The sequence below is a fragment of the Lingula anatina genome, chromosome 2, assembly GCF_051362555.1.
Source record: "Lingula anatina isolate TDL-2025a chromosome 2, LinAna3.0, whole genome shotgun sequence".
Classification (NCBI taxonomy): Eukaryota; Metazoa; Brachiopoda; class Lingulata; order Lingulida; family Lingulidae; genus Lingula; species Lingula anatina.
In genome coordinates, this window is record NC_141768.1 from 38,223,251 (window position 1) to 38,244,275 (window position 21,025).

The window sequence follows — 21,025 nt, forward strand, 5'->3', positions numbered from 1 at the left end:
ATGTACTCATCTGTGCGTTTTGCCGTCAAATGCAGAAATAGCATAACAAATAGTCTCTCGTCCTCTGTTGGTGTTAAGCAAGGCTGTAATCTCAGTCCACTCCTCTTTAATCTCTTCATAAGTGACCTGCCCTCAATTTTTAACGACAGATGTGACCCAGAGTCTCTGAATAATCAAAAATTAAATTGCCTATTATATGCAGACGATCTAGTAATTATGTCGGAAAGCAGTGCAGGTTTACAAACTGCAATAAATCAACTTCAGGCCTACTGCAAAAAATGGAAGCTACTAGTGAACATCACTAAAACAAAAGTCATGATATTCAATAAATCTGGCCACAAAATCCAGAAACAAATTTTCAAGTTTGGCGATATACCTCTAGAAATCTGTAGTGAATACTGCTATTTAGGACTTGTCTTTACTCCATCCGGAAGTTTCACCAAATCCCTTGAAATACTCAAATCAAAAGGGGGGAAAGCATTTTTCAAAATCCGCAATAAATTATTCACCAGCCCAGTGCCCATTTCCATGAAACTTTTTGACTCACTCATAGCTCCCATTCTTACCTATGGCTCTGAAGTTTGGGCACCATACTTTGTCAAAAACTCAAGTAAAGACAGCTACTTCCTAATTTGTGACAAACTTTCCATTGAAACCTTACATCTCAAGGCCTGCAAAACTATCCTAGGTGTTAACCGAAAATCTCCCTCACATGCTGTCCGTGGAGAACTGGGCAGCTTCCCAATACTGACCACTGCCTACACACTGGCCCTCAAATACTGGCACAGCCTCCAATATAAAAAGCACCATGACACCACCTCCTTAGTTACTCATGCACTTCACGAAAATGAAAATTTAAACAGACTTAACACCTCAACCTGGTCAACCGGCATTAAAAATACACTGGCGCTCATTGGACGCCCTGACATTTGGGAGGACCCTTTTAAAATATCCATGACCGCACTCTCTTCCATAATAAAACCGCTTATCCAAATCTCTTATAGTTCGGCCTTTAAATCTCACCTAGCATCCCTGAACACGGAGGGTAAAAAATTACGTACCTACAGTACCTTCAAAAAAGATTTTAAAAGAGAAATATACACACAGTTAATCCACAAACCCAAATCTACATTCCTTTGCAAATTCAGGATAAGTGCCCACAATTTGGCAATTGAAAAGGGGAGACACATGAATCCTAAAATACCCATAGAGAAAAGGCTATGCACGGTGTGCAACATGGGGTCAGTTGAGGATGTGTTCCATTTTATGATGATATGCCCCTCTTATGCTCCACTAAGAGCCATATTCCTTAACCAGGTTAAAGATATACTGGGCAGTGCAGCCCCTGAGTCCATCAGTGACCTTTTTATTACTGTACTGCAATGTAATGATTTTGATATTGCAAAATGCACAACTAATTTTCTTTATGATTGTTTTAAAGCTAGGGATATGAAAATTGCATCCATGCTGAATAAAACCTAGATTAACTGATGATGCAGTTTTCATATCCCCCCAAATAATAGTTAGTTTAATATAAGGTTTAGTGTAGCCTATTCTAGTTGAATCAGTTTTTTTTTTTTTTTTTTTTTTTTTTTTTTTTTTTTTTTTTTTTTTAATTATCCCTATATTGATCTTTATTGAGTAGTACATGTACTTTCCCTGCTTTAGTCTAGACATTATATAATGTATATCAAACTGTATATGGTAATCACTCTGCGGATTACTTCTTGTATTTGTATTTGATCATGCCCGGATGTAGGGCGATAGTCAATAAACTTCTGATCCCAGAGTAATTAGTCTGATCTTCTTATGTTAACTGAGCTTTGTGCACATGCATCAAGTCTCACCAAATTGGGGTAAATTATTTCCTTCTTTACTTCTCAAGTTCAATTCCAGTATCAATTCTAGGACAAATTGAATCCCTTTTAACAAAACAAAGCTATCAAATGTACAGACAAAAAGCAGAATATAATGATGCACAAAATAGGCTACTGCCAATTCTGATGTACACGTAATAATACATAGCAAAGTCAACACCAAATTTAAATTACCGATGCAAAACAGGTGGACCAGGTGTAAGTAAAATGTGTAACTAGCATAAGGCATCAGTCCCATGAAAGTTCGAGTTCACACTTGGAAAATGATAGAATGAGAAAAACGAAAATTTCATTAAAAAATTACATAAATTTGAGGTAAAATGATAATCCAATCAAACCGGTTTTCCAATTTGAGCTGTATTTCAATCCTAAGCATCACTCTTATAAGATTCAAAATAATAAGTAACAGTTTTCTTTTCATAATGTTTATGGTGGCAGTGCACAAAGTAGTTTTTTAATTTCATTGCTTCCAGAAGAGAAAACAATCAGACTGCATGGTTTCACAACTCGAGCTGGACTTCAGTCCTAGCTGTACAAATCTTTTCAGTAAGTTTGAGAATCATAAGTACTGGTAACATGGTTTTTCTTGAAGTGCCTAAAATAGGGCTTTCTTCAATTTTGATATGATATTACATAATATTTAACAACAAATTGACCATCAATTTTTAATAATAAGTATCATGGATACTCAGAAAATGTACCCAGAGTGTCATGGCACTATAAAGCTAGCTTGATCACTATACCTTTTCATGTGTTAGCTCTATAGAACAGGGTAAGAAAATGTGATCAGCAAGGGTCTTCAACTCCAAGGAAGTTCAAAGTCACACATAGAAAATGCCAAAATGTGAAAAATTGAAATTTCACAAAAAAAAAAAAAAAAAAAAAAAAAAAAAAAAAAAAAAAAAAAAAAAAAAAAATAATAATAATAATAATAATAATAAATAAATAAATAAATAAATAAAAATCTGTATAATTTTCAGTAAAATAATCCAATCAGACTGGTTAACCAACTGAAGCTGTATTTTAGTCCTGTGTTTCTTTTCTGTAGGTTTGAGCATAGAAGTATGGTTTGAGAATAGGAAGTTAAATGGTCACTACATGTATATATACTTCCATTTTCACAAAAATCATGTCTTTAAACATGCAGTGGCAGACATCTGCACCCAACAGATGTCAAAACTGCCAGACACTGGCACCTGTCAGAAGTCAGACAGGCTGGTGTGGCATTTATTAACTTATACTTGACATTTTAATTTTCTCAGTGTGCCAAAACTAAGAAAGGCAGAGTCTTGTATTTTACAGCATTTATTATAAGCATCATTTTCCCAAAATATCCCAAATTTCAATGCACTATCTCAAAAACTGTTGAAGTTGTTGAACTTTGAATTTAGTAAGTTTTTTAAGCCACACAATATTTATAATGGTTTAGAATATCCACAAAAAGGTGTACCTGGACAGAGCTGCCCTTACAGTGGTTGGTTTTCCTTGGGCTTTTTAGACACTCAACACACATTTACCAACACACCTGTTACTGAACAACATACTACCATTTATGCCAAGTTAACACTATTGTATGAAAAAGTATATTAAAACCATAGATATAAAAAACTTGCCTTTCTTTTTTTGGCTAGAATATTTTTGGCATAACACATACAATGCCTTAGCATTACACCCCCCCCCCCCCCCCATACTGCCCCTTTTCCAAAAATGTTATTAAAAATGGGCACAATCTGGGGATATCATCACAAATATTACCAGAATTTATTTTACAAACTCATGATTGTGACATGCAGCATTATCAAAAGCATAATGTATGTCCCTGGATACCTAGACTAATAGTGCCTGCAGGAAATGTGCAGTAACACCTTATTAATATATTTTAGTTTAACAATAATGATACAAAATATCAAAAGAGTATACAGCCGATGCTTTATTTGAAAAATTTCTACATATTTGCCACATATCAAGATCAGATACACATCTTCCACAGTATTTGCACCAATGGATTAGTCCAATTTTTCACCACATTACCCTAATGTTAAAATTGAAATAAGTGATAATTTGACATAGTTTTTTTAAATGTTAGTCATTATAGATAAAATTGCAATCACATTATTCAAAATCCAATTTATTTCAATAATCATGATTAATCCAGTTTATTTCTTTCATGATGAGCTGAAAGGTAATGCCTTATTTATCATGTGAACATATTTTTGCTCTACATGTGATGTTAATATATTGCAATACATAACTATTGGTTATGGTAATGACTTCTGACACATTGGCTATTATCAGATATATATGCTTCCACTTTCCAGATTCAGGGGTAAACCTTTTTTCAGAATTATTCACTATTATTTTTTATTCATGTATTATTAGTTTCCGCCAATAAGTGCCAACATAAGGCGCCTGTAATCTCCACTTGTTTCACCCTCCACCATTTTCATAAGAGGCTTCCCATATTTCCGAAGGAATGCCTGCTTTATATTCTGAAGGTCAACCTGAAAATGATAATTGCACGAATCAAAGTAAAAGCTACGCATTGTAACATCATTTCTTTGGAATAGATTTGCCAACTCAATGAAACATTGTGGTGTTGTTACATGTAATACACTTATTTACATAAAGGTCATTTAACTGTACCCCTCCACAACACCCTCCTAAAAACTAGAGGATCAGAGAGGCGATACCGCCTCCGAATATTGTACCACCAGCTGGAGCAAGCGCATTCGTATAGAACCCCACATACACGAAATAAGGGACACAGCCACCAGTTTTGTGCTTGACAAGCTGTAAAAATGCAATCAACAAGAATTTTTAAACTATTGCAAAAAATATATATGGTACAATCAAATTTAAGTTCTTCGTAAGGTAGGTCAAGGGTCAATTTCAAGGTCACAGTAAATTGCCAGTATATGACTTCCTATTCAAGTTCAAGAGTAACTATGGACCTATCTCTGTCAAGTTTGAAGTTAAAAGAGAAAGAAATTAGCAGAGTTCAGTTCATGATAAAAAGTAGGTCAAAGTTCAATTTCAAGGTCACATTTAGATTGCCAGTATATGACTTTCTATTCAAGTTCAATAGTAACTATGGACCTATCTCTGCCAGTTTTGGAGATAAAAGGGAAGAAAAATTTGCAAAATTCAGTTCATGGTGTAAAGTAGGTCAAAGGTCAATTTTAAGGTCACATTTAGATTGCCAGTATATGACTTCCTATTCAAGTTCAATAGTAACTATGGACCTATCTCTGCCAGTTTTGGAGATAAAAGGGAAGCAAATTTTGCAAAGTTCAGTTCATGGTGAAAAGTAGGTCAAAGGTCAATTTCAAGGTCACATTTAGATTGCCAGTATATGACTTCCTATTCAAGTTCAATAGTAACTACAGACCTATCTCAGCCAGTTTTGGAGATAAAAGGGAAGAAAAATTTGCAAAGTTCAGTTCATGGTGAAAAGTAGGTCAAAGGTCACTTTCAAGGTCACATTTAGATTGCCAGTATATGACTTCCTATTCAAGTTCAATAGTAACTATGGACCTATCTCTGCCAGTTTTGGAGATAAAAGGGAAGCAAATTTTGCAAAGTTCAGTTTATGGTGAAAAGTAGGTCAAAGGTCAATTTTAAGGTCACATTTAGATTGCCAGTATATGACTTCCTATTCAAGTTCAATAGTAACTATGGACCTATCTCTGCCAGTTTTGGAGATAAAAGGGAAGAAAAATTTGCAAAGTTCAGTTCATGGTGAAAAGTAGGTCAAAGGTCACTTTCAAGGTCATAGTAAGATTGCCAGTATATGACTTCCTATTCAACTTCAATAGTAACTATGGACCTATCTCTGCCAGTTTTGGAGATAAAAGGGAAGAAAAATTTGCAAAGTTCAGTTCATGGTGAAAAGTAGGTCAAAGGTCACTTTCAAGGTCATAGTAAGATTGCCAGTATATGACTTCCTATTCAACTTCAATAGTAACTATGGACCTATCTCTGCCAGTTTTGGAGATATAAGGGACTAAATGTTATAATTTTGGAGTTACCATAATGTGCCTTAAATTTCGTACAGAAAAAATTAATTAAAATAAAGAAAATGTCATTTTGGTCAAAATTCTTGAAAAAGGAGGTGCTCTGAAGTTTCAGAAGTTCAAATTTGATGAAATAATGTCATTTTTGAACACAAGTTGTCTGCTTTGCCAAGCCTTATGTTTTATTTTTCCAGAGTTCAAAATTTATTATCCATTACCGTACTGCACATTTTGCTTTTACCACCAATATGTACTTTTTGATACAGCGTAACTCGAAAACCGTATGGAATACAAAAAAACCGAGACCACCTCCAGTGTTGGGCTTTACATGCTCTACAAAATGCAAAAAAGAATGGGTCTCTAGCATTAACGGTTCCCGAATTAGAGACAGTTTTCAGTTTCGGTATCTTATGGCCGCTACTCCCGTGAAAATGCACCGATTGACCCCAAATTCATGGAGATGAAAGATGACCTGAAGGGTAACACCTTCCAATAATATTATTGGTTAAGTCTGTGTGGTGTCTGAATAACAGGGAAAAAAAAAATTTTTTCGTAAAAAATTTCATTTTTTTGAAAATTTTGGCCCATTTGACCTTGAAGTAAAGGTCAAAGGTCAAATCCAAGGGTATATTTGAAATCTACACATATGACTTTTGGAAAGCCGTCTATAGAAATTTTTCCCATAACTCCTTCCGTAGGGTAGATAATTAGCATTTAATTTTGCCATTTTTAGACAAGGGTGCATTGCAATGAGTGCCACACCCAGACCCCAATACCAACAAAGCCCAAATTTTACGTGGAACGAGTTGAGATTATAGGTGACCTAAATCCATGAGATGGGTACGGGGGCCATTACCGTCTAGGAGGAGAAGCGGTAACGGTAGCCGTCCGGCGGAGCCGGCGGAACGATCCGGACGGGACCGAAACCATGTGTACCGCCAGCGCTAATGCTGGTGGTACAATAACAGATACAAGCAGCATACATGAAAATTTAATGTTGTCTCTGATTGCAAAAGAAACTCAATAACTTCAAAATGAGTTCTTAAACAAATTGTCTACCTGAATTGTTTTCATGCTTGATGTAAAAATCTATTAATTTTTTTTCAGAATAAATAAATAAATAAATATATTTTGCTTTTCCAAATCTTTGAATTGTTGCCTCATCTAAAAACCCCAAAAGTTAAGCATAATAATTACGTAGACCAAATGATCACTTCACACATAACAGTTTCCCCCCCAACAAACAGCCAGGTTTCTTTCTGTACCACACCAAATCTAACACAGGTGATCAGAATATGTAACTATATGGATATATGAAAAATAACACCATTTTGTTTATGAGCAATTACTGAAAATACAAAATAAGAAAGCAATTTCACTGACCTCAGACCTCGACACAATTATTCTGATCAAAGTAGAGTCATCTGTTCCTAGTCCTTGCATAGCTTTATGTAGCTTTGTGGCAAAGAACTCAGGTCTGTCCCTGCAGCTCATCACTGTAAATCACAATTACCAATTTAAAAAATGTTAAAAATCTACAACTAACAGACTAATTGCTGTTTTTTCTTTACTGAACATTACATCACACTGTCATAAGAAAATAATTAGGATGGCAGCATGTTGGTAATAAAAGGTTTGTGAACTTAGCTCCAATGTGCAACCATCATTGAAGTTAAAATACTGGGCCAAACCACAGTTGGTCATAGGTTTAAGGTATTTCCATACTGCATGTATAGAGGGAGCCACTGCAGCATCAAGCTCTCCTGCACTGGAGGACAATATAAGCATGCACTTCCTCTGGTCACCAGCTTTTATTTACCATGTGCTGTGTTGTTTTGAAATTATAAATCCCTAAAGATGAGTAATATTCCACCCAGAAAGGCTGGCAAGTTCATTTCACAGGGCAAACAGAACCGGATTAAGCATATGCAGAAGATAAGAAGCGGGTTTCATGACAGTGGTACAACTACAGAGCATAAACCATGTGTAGTTGATAGCGCTGAGAGTCAAATGTCTCTCCCAAGCACTAGTGACTGTTCTGCTGATAAAAACAGTGGAGTTTTATATGGGACAAGGCTCGTTGACCTCCAGTATTTTGCTGAACAGCTTGATAAATGTGTGTACTGTCAGTCTCAGCTTTTACTGTCAAATGACACTGTCTCCAAGGTGACAGATAAAGGCCTGGCCACAGTACTGTACATTGAGTGTGAACTTTGTGGACTTGATAACATGATACATACTTCCAAGAAACATAGAACCCTCCCTAAATAGAACCCCCTCCCAAGAATCCCTGGATCCCCCCTGTCTTTCATTATATTCTCAATTATGAAATATTCAGCAACTAAATATAGTGAGAAATACCATGAATGCTACTTTGAGGGCTATAGAGTTGAAGTGATGTATATTTGGGGCTTGAACTGAGGTGACATTACATTTTTCGGCATTTTTTGCCTTTTTTTGATAATTTCAATTGACTATATTTCAATATTTAGCCTGATGACCTACTATTTTTTTAACATCATGTCATGAAGTACTCATAGGAGAGTGTTTTTGCTCATTTTCATGAAAATTAAATTCAGGGATTGGGTACAATGACCAATTTTGTGTAAAATTGTTGGTTTCCAAACTGGCCACCAGGTGGCGTAGAAACATGATGAGGTCAGTTCTAAAAATAGAAACAACAATAAATGTATGAAAAAATGTAAAAATATTCTCTTTTCTCTTCATTAAAATCTTAACAGGTGTAATTATCCCCCTCAGGAGTGATATACTGGGCCTGAAAACTTATTTATATAGAGGCGCTGCGATATCCAATTCTAGCATTTTAGTCCATATTTCAGTTGGCTGTGGTGAGGAAACTAAACCGGTGACCATATCAAAAAAAATCATTTTTATTACCAGTTTCACCTGTACTTCATTGGTGCAAAGTTTGGAGACAATTAAATTAGAGAATCTAAAAGTATGGAAATACCTTAACTGTACTGCTTGACATCTACAGACAATCTTATTTCATAGCTATAGCGATCCATTACAATCCTTCCATTTCATTACTTGATTAAAATGTCCAAAGAGAGTTTTGAAAGGAGATTCACGAAATTACACTCTAGTTTTTCAGTTTGATTACCTAGTGCAGTAAAAGCATCTTCAAGACTGCCAGACATTTCACTGCTTATTGCTTGCAAAATATCATGGCCAGATACCTGCAAAAATGTTCAATTAAAATTACATCCAAACTATGGACTTATTCAAAATAATTTAGAGCCAATAAGCAATAATTATTTCCGATAATATACTCAAAATCTCTGCTTGTAGATTAATTATTAAACATATGAAGTAAACTGGGTTTTGTTTTTCCATTAATTTGCTTTGAAAACAATTATCATGTTTTTATTAACACTTTTTTAAGCAAAACAAAAAAAAAATGTTATACTTACTTTAGCATATTCCTCAAATGTTGCTCTCATCTGATAGTAATTTCGTGTGGCCATTATTCTCAGGAAAGTGGACTCATCGGTACCCAGTTGTTTCTCGCCAGCCCTGAATAGTTCTTCTGCATCCCTCCTGGCCAGGGCTCTGTCTATTACAGCCTCCGGACCGCTGCTGAACACCTGCTGCCACTGAGCATCAGTGAGCTCAGCTCGGTTACCCTGGTGGAATTTCAAGTCTTATAATATTAAATATTGTAACATGACAACACAGTTTAAACTGAAATCCTAGCCTTGTATCAGTTGAATCCATTTGTTATATTGTTTTTGGGTTTTTTTTTTTCATTTGACATTTGAGTGGTCAGAGTTTTTAATATTTGTCGCAGATATTCTTAAAAGTAAAAAAGGCAACATGGTAGTAATTAAAGCCCAAGAATTAGTATTTCTTTTTTCAAAATAAAAAACTAAAGGAGATAAAAACAAAAATCTGTTTATTTATCAAATGCTATCTTGATTCATTACCTGGCAGCATGAAATCAGCAGTCTTTTAAAATGTCCACTTGTGTCATCCATAATGTCACGCTCAAGGTCACGTTTGAAATCTGAAATTTGTACATTGGCAACATCAATATTATCATGAATAACATTATCACTTTAACTTCAGTTTTTAATCTTTAATATTAAAATATTAGAGATGAATTATTTCATTATCATACTCTATTCATATACTAAAATCTATGCATTTCCAACCTTTGGTTCAAGTGTCAAATTTCAAGCCAATCGCCCCCCCAAAATTAATTGTATATAGTTGGCAGCAAAAAATTTACTTCTTTGATTTGTCAATTTCAATTATTCATTCAAAGCAGAGCACAGAAAACTGGCTTACGATCTTTGTATGCTTGGACAATTTGCTTTATTTGTGCATTGGTTCTGGTGCATAGTATCTCAATCAACACCGATTCTTTGGTGCCAAGTCCCTATAAAATAGTGAAACATCATCCAAATAATGAAAATCACTGATAATTTCAGTGGTAATATCAATTCTTCATCATGTACTGGGGTGTGTATCTTTCTCTAAATCCTGAATCTCTAATCAAATTGATTTTTTACTTCACATTTTTCTCACTTATCAAAGCAATGGCCAAAGGAAAAAATCTTAAAGCCTCAAAATTAGGGTTGGTCATGCTTGTTAACAAACTTATCAATTTGTCTGACCTTAGAACAAATCTGTCTGACATCCTAACTTACCACCATAGCATTGTGAAGAGACCAAGCATCATAATAAGCATTTGGTTTAAATAAACCCATGATGGCCTCCTTTAAATCTCCACTCAGCTCTGACTCCAATTCACGAATAAGGTCCTGCAACAAGTACGTACAGTTAGAATTTAAATTTAATACAAGCGACAGCATATTTCTTCATCAAACATATCAATCATGGATAAGGAGGTAAAGGTTCATGTAGGACCTATTAAACAACTTGTTTAGTGGGTCCTAGGGTAAAGTCAGCTATTTGAAATAAATTTTTTAATCTTTAATTAACCTAGGACAAGGCAGTTGGAGCAAGTTAAGTGTTAAATGGAAGCCCTTAGCAAAATATCAGGCCTGCCTGACATGCTGAAATTATCTAAAAATTTTCTACTAGATAAACAGTTTTTGCACCAACCTTGCCATACATGGTTTTAAACATTTTCTCTATTTCTTGTCGTTGCTGATTGGACCTTTTGGACAAAACTCCAATTATAGCTTGCTCATCAGTTCCTACAGTAAACAACATATGAACAATATAACAAATATCATAATATGTAAGGATCATAATGGGAAGAAAGCTCAGTTTGCTGTTTTGAAATGTGTCATATTACATGAACATTACTACACCATTTGGTGGACTTTAACAAACTGGATGTGTGGATAAATAGGTCAAGTTTCAAACCAGAATTTTGAAAAAGGTGCAATTGTAGTCTACAGCTATTTTTTGGCTGAGGGAGTGATTAATTTGGTTAATCTTCTGGCATATCGACTTAAATTAAGCAGAAGTGGATATGCTTTACAAGGAATATACAGTATCCTCACTTCATATAAAAGACCCACATTTGTAATTTTTCACTAGCTTACCCAAGCCCTTCATGGCTTTTCTCAACACTTCAGCATCTTTTTCTGCACTAAATGACATGTAGTTTGCTGGATGTATAGTTCCAACAAACTGCTCTGCTGTGCCTCCAATCTTCAACTTGTCAAATTCTGCTGTTGCCTGAGCCATACCGCCACCACTATAGCTTGCAGGAGGTGGAGCCTAGGAACAACAATAAAACAAAAAGTTTTTCTCAAACTCAAGCTTTGACAGCAGTGGATAAAGCCTGGAGTTGTGTTATCAATGTACAATAAAAACTATAGCTGTTCTATATTACTCTTTACACATTAAAATTTTTACTTTTTGACTCTCAATACCTGAATAGATTATAATTCACAAGTCTGCCAGTAAATGCTAAAATAATGTGAAGAGATGATCTGCAGTCAAACAATTTTATAACTGGTGGTATAGTGGGTGATTCATGCTGATATTGATATCATCTATTCACATTGTTTCATACAAGTTAAAAATATCACATCTGCTTATATCTAATCTTGGAAAGATATGATTTTGAATTATATCATCTATTGAACATTGTTAAAATATTCAATTTATGATAATATATATAAATGAAGTATTATTAATAAACATCCCACTCATTCATGAACTTTATTCATATAACATTGTTAAAATATTCAATTTATGATAATATATATGAATGAAGTTTTATTAATAAACATCCCACTCATTCTTGAACTTTATTCACATATCATCTTTTTTAAAACAAGTATATAATTATGTAACAATCTAAAACAAGTACAAAACCATAATTATATAATTATTAAATGCAGATCATATCAATATCACATTTTGATTTATTTTCCTTTTATCTTAATATAATACAAACTTTATACTAGTAAAACAGAACTGAGACTAGAAATTTTTAAGAGTAATAATATGTACTTACTGATGGTCCACCTGCTGTAATATAAACAGGACCAAAAGAAAATGAAAATCAGTGAAATCATTAGTAAAATTTATTCTGTTAACAGGACTTAATATGGGATTTTTATTGCCATAAGTCATGGGCACTTTTGTTATTTGAAAATTCAAAATGAAAATGCCAGTCTAAAATTTGAATTTTCATGTAAAGTGATAAAGCAAGAACCAGTTGAGCCAAGTGAAGAAACAAGTGTTTTCCAAGTTGTACATCTGCAAGCCATAGCATTCTTTGTTAAGAAATCTGTGAAGGAAAGGATGATTCGACTACAAAATAGATTATGCCAGAAAAAACTTTACAGCTCAAATCCCATATAATGTCACTTTAAAACTGTGCACATTTTTTAAAAACAAAATAAAGATTAAGTTAAAAATGGTATTTTCTGTAACTTGGCATCAATTAAAATGCTGGCAAAGGTCTTGTATGTACTTGATAAGGTTTTGGTAAAAAATGTATAAAAGTTTTCCTTTATTCATAAGTTCTCAAATGGGTTCTATTTATATCAGGAAATAAATAAGATCTTTGGTAACTTCTGAGTTTGTGAGCAAAGAGTATTTTTAAAAGCATGATGAGTCAGTAATGTATTGTTAGTCCTATCATATCACATCAAATAGATTTGAAAGCCATTTAGCATTCACTATGATATTCAATTAAAGTCAATATAATAAGTGAGGCAAAAGCAAAATGAACAGTTAACAGACTAACTGTTGAGTTAAAACATGCAGATGGTCATCAAACACTGAACAGGCCTGCATTAAGTTGGGGTCTTTTTCTGTTTTATATAGGGTCTTTTATATTATAGTGCTGAAGCTCTACAGTTAATACCAAGTGCAGAATTTACTGCAGCAAACAGTTACCTGAAAATACTATGTGTGAACCACATGCAGCAAACAACTTAACAGAAACAAAGACTACACAACAAGACATTCTTTCTTGTAAAAATCCCAGAAGCAGAAAGTTGTAGCAAGCCCAAGTACCTGAAGGATGATACGGAGCACCAGTAGGAGCAGATGGCTGAGAATAGCCCGGAGCTGAACCAGAGGAATACCCTGTTGGTTGTGCTGGATAGCTGGCAGGTGGCTGAGCTGGATAATTACCTGCAGCTGGCTGGGCTGGATACCCAGTACTAGGCTGAGCCGGATACCCAGTACTAGGCTGGGCCGGATACCCAGTGCTAGGCTGGGCTGGATATCCAGTGCTAGGCTGGGCTGGATACCCAGATGGTTGGGCTGGATATCCTGTGGGTGGTTGGGCTGGATAGCTGGAAGGTGGCTGACCAGGCCCAGAGGAATACCCAGATTGAGACTGTGCAGGATAGCCACCCGGTTGCTGTCCATTAGGTGGAGTTACACCTGAAGGTTTATCTGAAGGAGAGCAAGAAAATAGTTTTAGAATTCCACTAGGATAACAAAGCTTTCTGTTTTACCTTGCATGCAAAAAGCACCGGTCAAAACAATAAATACTCTGACCATTTAGCTAAGAGTACCTATATTTTGAATTGTTTCTACTATCCTTCTTAGACGCATGCCATACTTTCGTCCAAATATGAATGAAATGCTGTGTCAACTTTTGAAAAAAAAAACATTGATATTTTTGTTTCTTGCTACTATATGGACTTTTCAGCATTTTATATGCCCTGTTTTAGTACTGTACACACGATCAGATAAACCTTCAGAACTGCCCACTGCATACAAATTCTATGCACTTTTTCGATTCTTTAAAACAGATTATATCCTGTTAATGGGACTTCTTTCTTTTGACAAAATTTATTTGACAGCAAAAAATGATTTAAAAAAAATGACAATTCTATGACCTATTTGAGCTGTTTTATTCAATTGACAATATACATTTACATAATTTTCTAATTCACCAGAAGTTAACATATTCAAAAGGTGTGAAAAAAAATGGATATACCAACTTGAAGTTAAATTCTTGCAAATGCAACCAAGGACTAGAAAATGCTTTCATGATATCACCATATTTAATATAAAACAAACAATTTTAATGCAACATCACATTCTTTAATCAACTTTAAAAATGCACTCATATATAAACATGTTAATCAAAAAATTCAATTAACAAAAAACAAAAGAAGTCCATTATTTATAAATTTATGTACACCACCAGACCAAGTAAAACATCTACATGTACACTGCACCTTTCACAGCACAGCAAATCTAGACTGTTTATAATTTGTAGACTACAGGAATTTCTACCTACATATAGATTCAAACATACCACAGTTTTTAGAGAGAAAAACTATTTCAAATCACTTTTCTAAAGGCGAATGTTATTATCACACTTGTTATAAAAATATTATAGGATGTCTTAATATGGATATATTGCACCATTTCCACCCCAAGAGTTCCATGTCACTAGTAGCCTGAAATACAAAAGACCAGTAACATGTCAGAAATAATCCCATATCACTAAATAACAAATGCCTTAACTTTTGATGTACCATTTCATAAACCTATGCAATATTTATTTCCCCAGATACGTTCTTTTCATACACATATCAACTGATTATTTTAGATGAGTCTTGAAACAAACAAGCCTGAGATAAAAAGAAATACTAGGTTACCAGATATACTCAGTACATCTTTCTGAACTACTCCAACATGTCATGTAAAACAGATGAGATACAGGTCATTTTTTGTGTAAATTTATGTTTGATACATTTTCCATTCCACCTAGCTATGAAATGTAAACAAAAATGTTTCATTACATGCTTTATCTTATGCTTCTTTAATACCAATTTTATGAAGCTGTAATAGGCAAAGACGTCAAAAACAATTTAAAATTATTCCTTTTAAGGAAAAGCTTACTGGTATATCCATTTTCATTTTCAAATCAAATCAGACAAAAATATACATGCAGGGAAAATTGAGGTTTTTGTCAAAAAAAAAAAAAAAAAAAAACTTACGTGGATAAGGCTGTTGTCCAGGATACGGCTGTTGCCCTGGGTATGGCTGTTGCCCGGGATACGGCTGCTGCCCAGGATATGGTTGCTGTGGAGGTGCAGAGAAGGGTGGTGCTCCACCTGCTGGAGGTGGGTATGCAACTGATAGGCAAAATAAAAGAATTTAAGCTACTCAATGAAAGTGCTATTTCTGGAATATTATAACTTGAAAATTTTTCTTAATGAAAAAAAAAAAGCTTCTACATGTAATATTTTCATTATTTGAGCATTACATAACTATACTACTTCTTTAGCAATGTACAGTCTTTATAAATTTGCCAAACTGAGTGCTTGCAAGGCAAACTGAAACAAAAAACATAAAAATTCTTATGCCATAATGATGAAAAACTCACAGCAACATTTGATAAATATCAGCATGTTCACGCCTTTTTTTATCATTTTCACTTCCACAATTATCAAATCTATATGCCCTATTATTGGTGCTCACCTGGGGGTGGCGGGTAAGCTCCTCCTGCCATGCCAGGCTGGGGTGGATAGGCCATTCCTGGGGGTGGAGGGTTATACCCTGCTGCTGGGGGTGGGGCTTGGGAACCCATAGGATAGCCTCCTGGGGCAGGGTACCCACCAGGTGCAGGGTACCCACCTGGTACTCCCTAAAAAATAATTTCAAAAAGAAGGGACATTTTCATTATTTTACAGAGTTCAGTAAATATATATATATATATATATATATATATATATATATATATATATATATATATACACACTAGTAGTTATGCCTGAATAGGATTTATTCATATGATGAATTTGTCCTTTGGTTTGAGAAAACAAGGCAGCAAAGCTGTCAAATGTACAGACAAAAAACAGAAAATAAAGATGCAAAAAAGGTCATTCAATTTTGATGCAATAATAAATAATGCTTATAATAGCACTGTCAGTCAACACTGAATTTTAATCTTGCACAACGGGTAACATGGTCAATAACAGGAGCAGACCCAGAGGTATTTTCTGACAGTATTACAAAGTATCTATGTTGATCCATCCTCCATTTTGATGGTCTTCCAACAGAAAAAAATAGATACCAGTCAATATAAACTTAATAACCTGACTGTCTTCCGGAAGACCCAGAAGATGGTCTCAATCCACCCCTTCAATAAGATTACAGTTTCAGGACCATGAGAGTTCAAATTCACATTATGAAAGTCTCAATATTTGAAAAATGATGACAGTGCATAAAATAATATTACATAATGTTTAAAGACATAAAAAACAATACAACTGCTTATGAAGAAATACAGAAAATCTGACGAGCCCCAGGCAGATGAGAGTTAAAAGTCACAAATGCAAGTGTTTGAGAAAAAATTATAAAGGAAAACAACAAAACTAGAAAAGCACTTTGAGAGTGCAGACCTCTGCCAAAGCAGCAATTGTTGATTATTATTGATAATTGATTGATTATTGATCCGGACCACCACCAAAAATTAATCATTGTCCTCTTTGGCCCACTTCCGACAGTTCCTGAAAATTTCTGCAAAATTGGTCCATAACTTTTTGTGTTATGTGGATGACAGACAAACAGGGGTGAAAATATAACCCCCTTGGCAGAGCTTGAGGTAAATATAATTCCAATGAAGATGCTATTCAAACATTTAATCTTCCAGTTTGATATATATATATATATATATATATATATATATATATATATATATATATATATATATATAACTTATTTGCAATATTAAACAAAATTTACCTGCATAATTATCACTGCTTCCTTATTATTAATCTAGCAGAGAGCTTTACCTTTGGGAGTTTACAGGGAAATATCAACAAGTCTGCTTTGCCTAATCTCATTTAATGGCCTATTAAAGCAAATGACTTTATAACTCTGAAATTAATCTAGTGATACCCAAGGGTAATTTACAGACTGACCCACTCAAAGGTCTTCAGGCCCATAAGTCACACCTTAAGAAAAGCACAAAACCATAATGCCCAAAATAGGAGACTACCAATCCTGATGCAATAATACATCATGTTTAACTGCACAGTCAACATCAACTTATGCACAACAGGTAACACAGACGAAAGTAAAAGCATAAGGCTCCAGTCCCATCAGAGTTCAAGTTTATACTTAGAAAGTGCCAGAATGAGAAAAATGAAAATTTCACAAAAAAATGCATAAATACAATAAACATGATAATCCAATAGAGCTGGTTTTCTCATGAGCTGAAGGCCAATCCTAAAAATCGTACTTGTAAGTTTAAAATTATAATAAGTAGCACAGTTTTCTTTTCATAATGTTTGCAGTAGCAGTGCAAAAAGATTGTTGTCAATTTTGATGTAACATTACATAATAAATTAGAGAATTATTATCACCAATTTTTGTTTATTGACTATAAATAGGATGGACATGTAGAAAATATGATTACCATTTGGCTTCATGTCCATGGGAGCTCCGAGTCCCACAATGAATATGCCAAAAAGATAATGAATATTACACTAAAATGTATAACTTCCAGAAAAAAAAGCCAATTAGACTGCTTTTCTAACTCAGGCTGCATTTTAGTCCTGTGTTTCTTTTTTGAAAGTTTGACAGTCATAAGTAACACGGTTTTCCCATAATGGTCATCAAGGCAGCAGCACCAAAAATTGTGTTTTCTTCTATTTTGATGCAACATTACATAATGCTTAACAGCATACTGACCATCGATTTTTAATAATAAAATATAAGTGTCATGGATTTTCACAAAATGTGACTAGCATGGGTCTTCAAGCCCGTGGAGGTTCTAAGTCACACCTTGGAAATGCCAATATGTGAAAAATTAAATTTTCACAAAAAACTGTTTAATTGCCAGAAAAATTTACCAAACAGACTGCATTGCCTACTGAAGCTGTATTTTAGTCCCATGTTTCTTTCCTGTAAGTTTGAGAACAGTAAGTGACATGATTTTCCTTAAATGGTCATCATGGGAGCACTGCCCAAAATAGGGGTTTCTTCAAATTTTGATGCAATATTACATAATGTTTTACAGCATAATGACCATCAATTTTTAATTATAAAATATTAGTATCATGGTTATTCAGAAAATGTAACTAGCAAAAGTCTTCAGGCCCATGGAACTTCAAAGTCACACCTTGAAAATGCCAAAATGTAAACAAGACAGCACTGTTCTGAAATGGGTTTATTTCCATTTTTAACACTTTTTTAACATAAAACAAAATAAACAGTTTACTGCCATTTTTATATGACCAATGAAGAAAATTGATGAGATGGAAAAAGTATCAATAGAACAGTGTTAAATGTCCAACTACTCCATTCTGAGATTCTGAACATAGTGGATGAATGCATCTGAAAAACTGCAATGATATGAGTTTATTTCCATTTTTGACACTTTATTACACAATACATGATAACAAGTTTACCATCATTTTTACAAAATCAACTAACAATGTTGTAAAGATGCAGGAAATGTCAAACAAACACTTTTACGTATCTTATTAGTTCAATAATGAGACTGTTAACATGCTTAAGAATTGAATCTGAGGAAATGTGAAAAAAACAGTATAACTTCTAAAATAATGGCCCGATTATGCTGATTTTCGAACTCAACCTGCGTTTTAGTAAGATTGACCACTCCTGTGAGTATAATTACAATTGGCCAATCCGTTTTTCTTATATTGTGTTATCAGTGTTGCATTTATATTGAAAATAGTGAAAAAACAGCATAAATTCCCTCAAAATAGCCCAATCATGCTGATTTTCGATCTTGACCTGCGTATTATGGATATTCATCAGTTCTGTAAGTTTCAAGTCAAAAGGTAAAATGGTTTTCCACTTATCGTGTTATCGGTGCTGCATATATGCTGAAAAAAGTGAAAAAACAGCATAAATTACCTAAAAGTGACCCGATCATGCTGATTTTCGAACTTGACCTGCGTATTATGAATATTCATCAGTTCTGCAAGTTTCAAGTCAAAAGGTAAAATGGTTTTCCACTTATCGTGTTATCGGTGCTGCATATATGCTGAAAAAAGTGAAAAAACAGCATAACTTCCCTAAAAATGGCCCGATCATGCTGATTTTCGAACTTGACCTGCGTATTAGGAATATTCACCAGTTCTGTAAGTTTCAAGCCAAAAGCAAAAACGGTGTTCCACTTATCGTGTTATCGGTAAAAGTGCACGACGGCGACGACGGCGACGACGGCGCCGACGGCGACGACGGCGACGACAGACGCAGATGATGGCTATATGTACAGACACATCTGTGTCTGTACATAAAAAGGGGTTACAGATAGAACCACAAAATGATTCAAATAGACCCCACAAAGAGAAAGCATTATAAAGGGGTAATTGGTGGTACAACGGGTACAACAAATCTGACATAAAACATATGTTCCTTGAAAGCTGAAAGTTTACCTGAGGATACCCATAGCCTTTCTTAGATATCTTCTGGTACTGTGGTGGAAGCGGACCAACAAATCCCACTGGTAGTTTGCCCTGAGCCATAATAAAATAATCATGATCAAACAGGGTAAAAGTGGTTGTAGCAGAGAAATTAAAAAGAGGTGTATTAACCACATTTGCTTACCATTATTATTATTATTATTATTATTTTTTTTTTTTTTGCTTTAAAAGTTTTTCAACATAATGGCCAAAAATGAAAACCTTCATAGCATCTGCAGCCGATCAGAACCTTGCACTGAGATCTTCAGCATAATATACAAGTACGAAAAAGATATGCAAATACCTTCTTTATCAGTTTCTGTATTCTTTTCTGTTCCTTCTTTTGCCTTTTATAGGGGTCACGTTCATCATCGCTGGAGCTTGAAGAACTGCTACTACTCCTTCTATAATGTCCATGTTTTCCATGCTTTCCCATTGCTACAGATTACTTTGGTCAAGACAATGAGTATTCCTCAAACAACCTTAAAAAATAAGGTATCATTGTAGTTACCACTAATGCATTACCAGTGTATTACCAGCACATGTTCCATTTGGCATATTGTAACAATCCACTTACATTAATATACAGTTGTGATAGTTATGTCTTAAGATAATGTATTCTGACTTATTAATAAGCAAAAACGCAAACTGAAATTCTGTTTTTTACACATTGCTAATTAAAGCTAATATGGTGGTGCAGGAAAGGGTGAATTAGAATTTAAGCAAAATTATTATGATTATGCCATCTACATGTACATGTAGTACAGTACCAGTAAGTTATATTCCTTTTTTATTTACTATTGTGTAATTGTAATAATAAATCGAATTTAAATTGAATATTATGCAGATTGTATCGGTTATATGGTTTTACAGGTGCCCCCTCACCCTACTTGAACCCCATATAAGGGTTGCCTCCTGCTCCCTTCATTAGTACTGTTAATTACTCAATGTCATGCAATTATGCAGTGTCAGGTAACATTTACTATTACATAATACTGCACCGGATACATGTATTCCTTGTCACATATATTTCATTACGTTCCTAACATAGACGGTAGGTATGGTTTTCAAATGTGATCAAACAAAGCTAAATAAGTGCTTCATTTGCACTAAATTCCACTTCATATAACTCACCGTAAGCCTTCTGACCCACCTATGCAGCAAACCTGAACTCACTTCCGTGTTCAAGAGGATATGGAAATTCTCGCTTCGTATAGGTGAGATTAATATTGTCCAATTGCTGTTTAGCCTCGTCTTTACCCCGTAGGAC

The 21,025-nt window shown here is 34.5% G+C and overlaps 1 protein-coding gene across 3 annotated transcripts; it reads right to left on the bottom strand.

The window, feature by feature from the left end:
• Nucleotides 1-3,166: 3,166 nt before the first annotated feature.
• LOC106173262 (annexin A5) lies at nucleotides 3,167-21,025 on the bottom strand. 3 transcript variants are annotated; one of them, XM_013554329.3, is made up of 16 exons: nucleotides 20,890-21,025; nucleotides 20,060-20,237; nucleotides 19,729-19,809; nucleotides 15,797-15,962; nucleotides 15,313-15,450; nucleotides 13,484-13,750; nucleotides 12,354-12,367; nucleotides 11,431-11,608; nucleotides 10,982-11,076; nucleotides 10,564-10,677; nucleotides 10,202-10,292; nucleotides 9,838-9,917; nucleotides 9,325-9,537; nucleotides 9,015-9,090; nucleotides 7,274-7,386; nucleotides 3,167-4,378 (listed from the first exon to the last, which is right to left on the bottom strand). In XM_013554329.3, the coding sequence occupies exons 2-16, from the start codon at nucleotides 20,189-20,191 to the stop codon at nucleotides 4,253-4,255; spliced, it is 1,884 nt and encodes a 627-aa protein (XP_013409783.2). In that variant the 5' UTR covers nucleotides 20,192-20,237; nucleotides 20,890-21,025; the 3' UTR covers nucleotides 3,167-4,252. The 3 variants fall into 3 exon arrangements, with proteins under 3 accessions (XP_013409783.2, XP_013409781.2, XP_086859380.1); XM_013554327.3 differs by having other exon boundaries at nucleotides 13,364-13,750; XM_087003254.1 differs by lacking the exon at nucleotides 20,890-21,025 and adding an exon at nucleotides 20,803-20,826 and having other exon boundaries at nucleotides 13,364-13,750.

What these genes read in the sequence shown, in the direction of transcription:
- LOC106173262 (XM_013554327.3), bottom strand. Translation starts at nt 20,191, where the DNA reads ATGGGAAAGCATGGAAAACATGGACATTATAGAAGGAGTAGTAGCAGT. An exon ending in AGCTTACCCGCCACCCCCAG is followed by an intron (nt 15,451 to 15,796) that starts GTGAGCACCAAT and finishes TTTGCCTATCAG; the next exon opens with TTGCATACCCACCTCCAGCA. An exon ending in CATTTGAGGAATATGCTAAA is followed by an intron (nt 9,091 to 9,324) that starts GTAAGTATAACA and finishes ACATTTTTGCAG; the next exon opens with GTATCTGGCCATGATATTTT.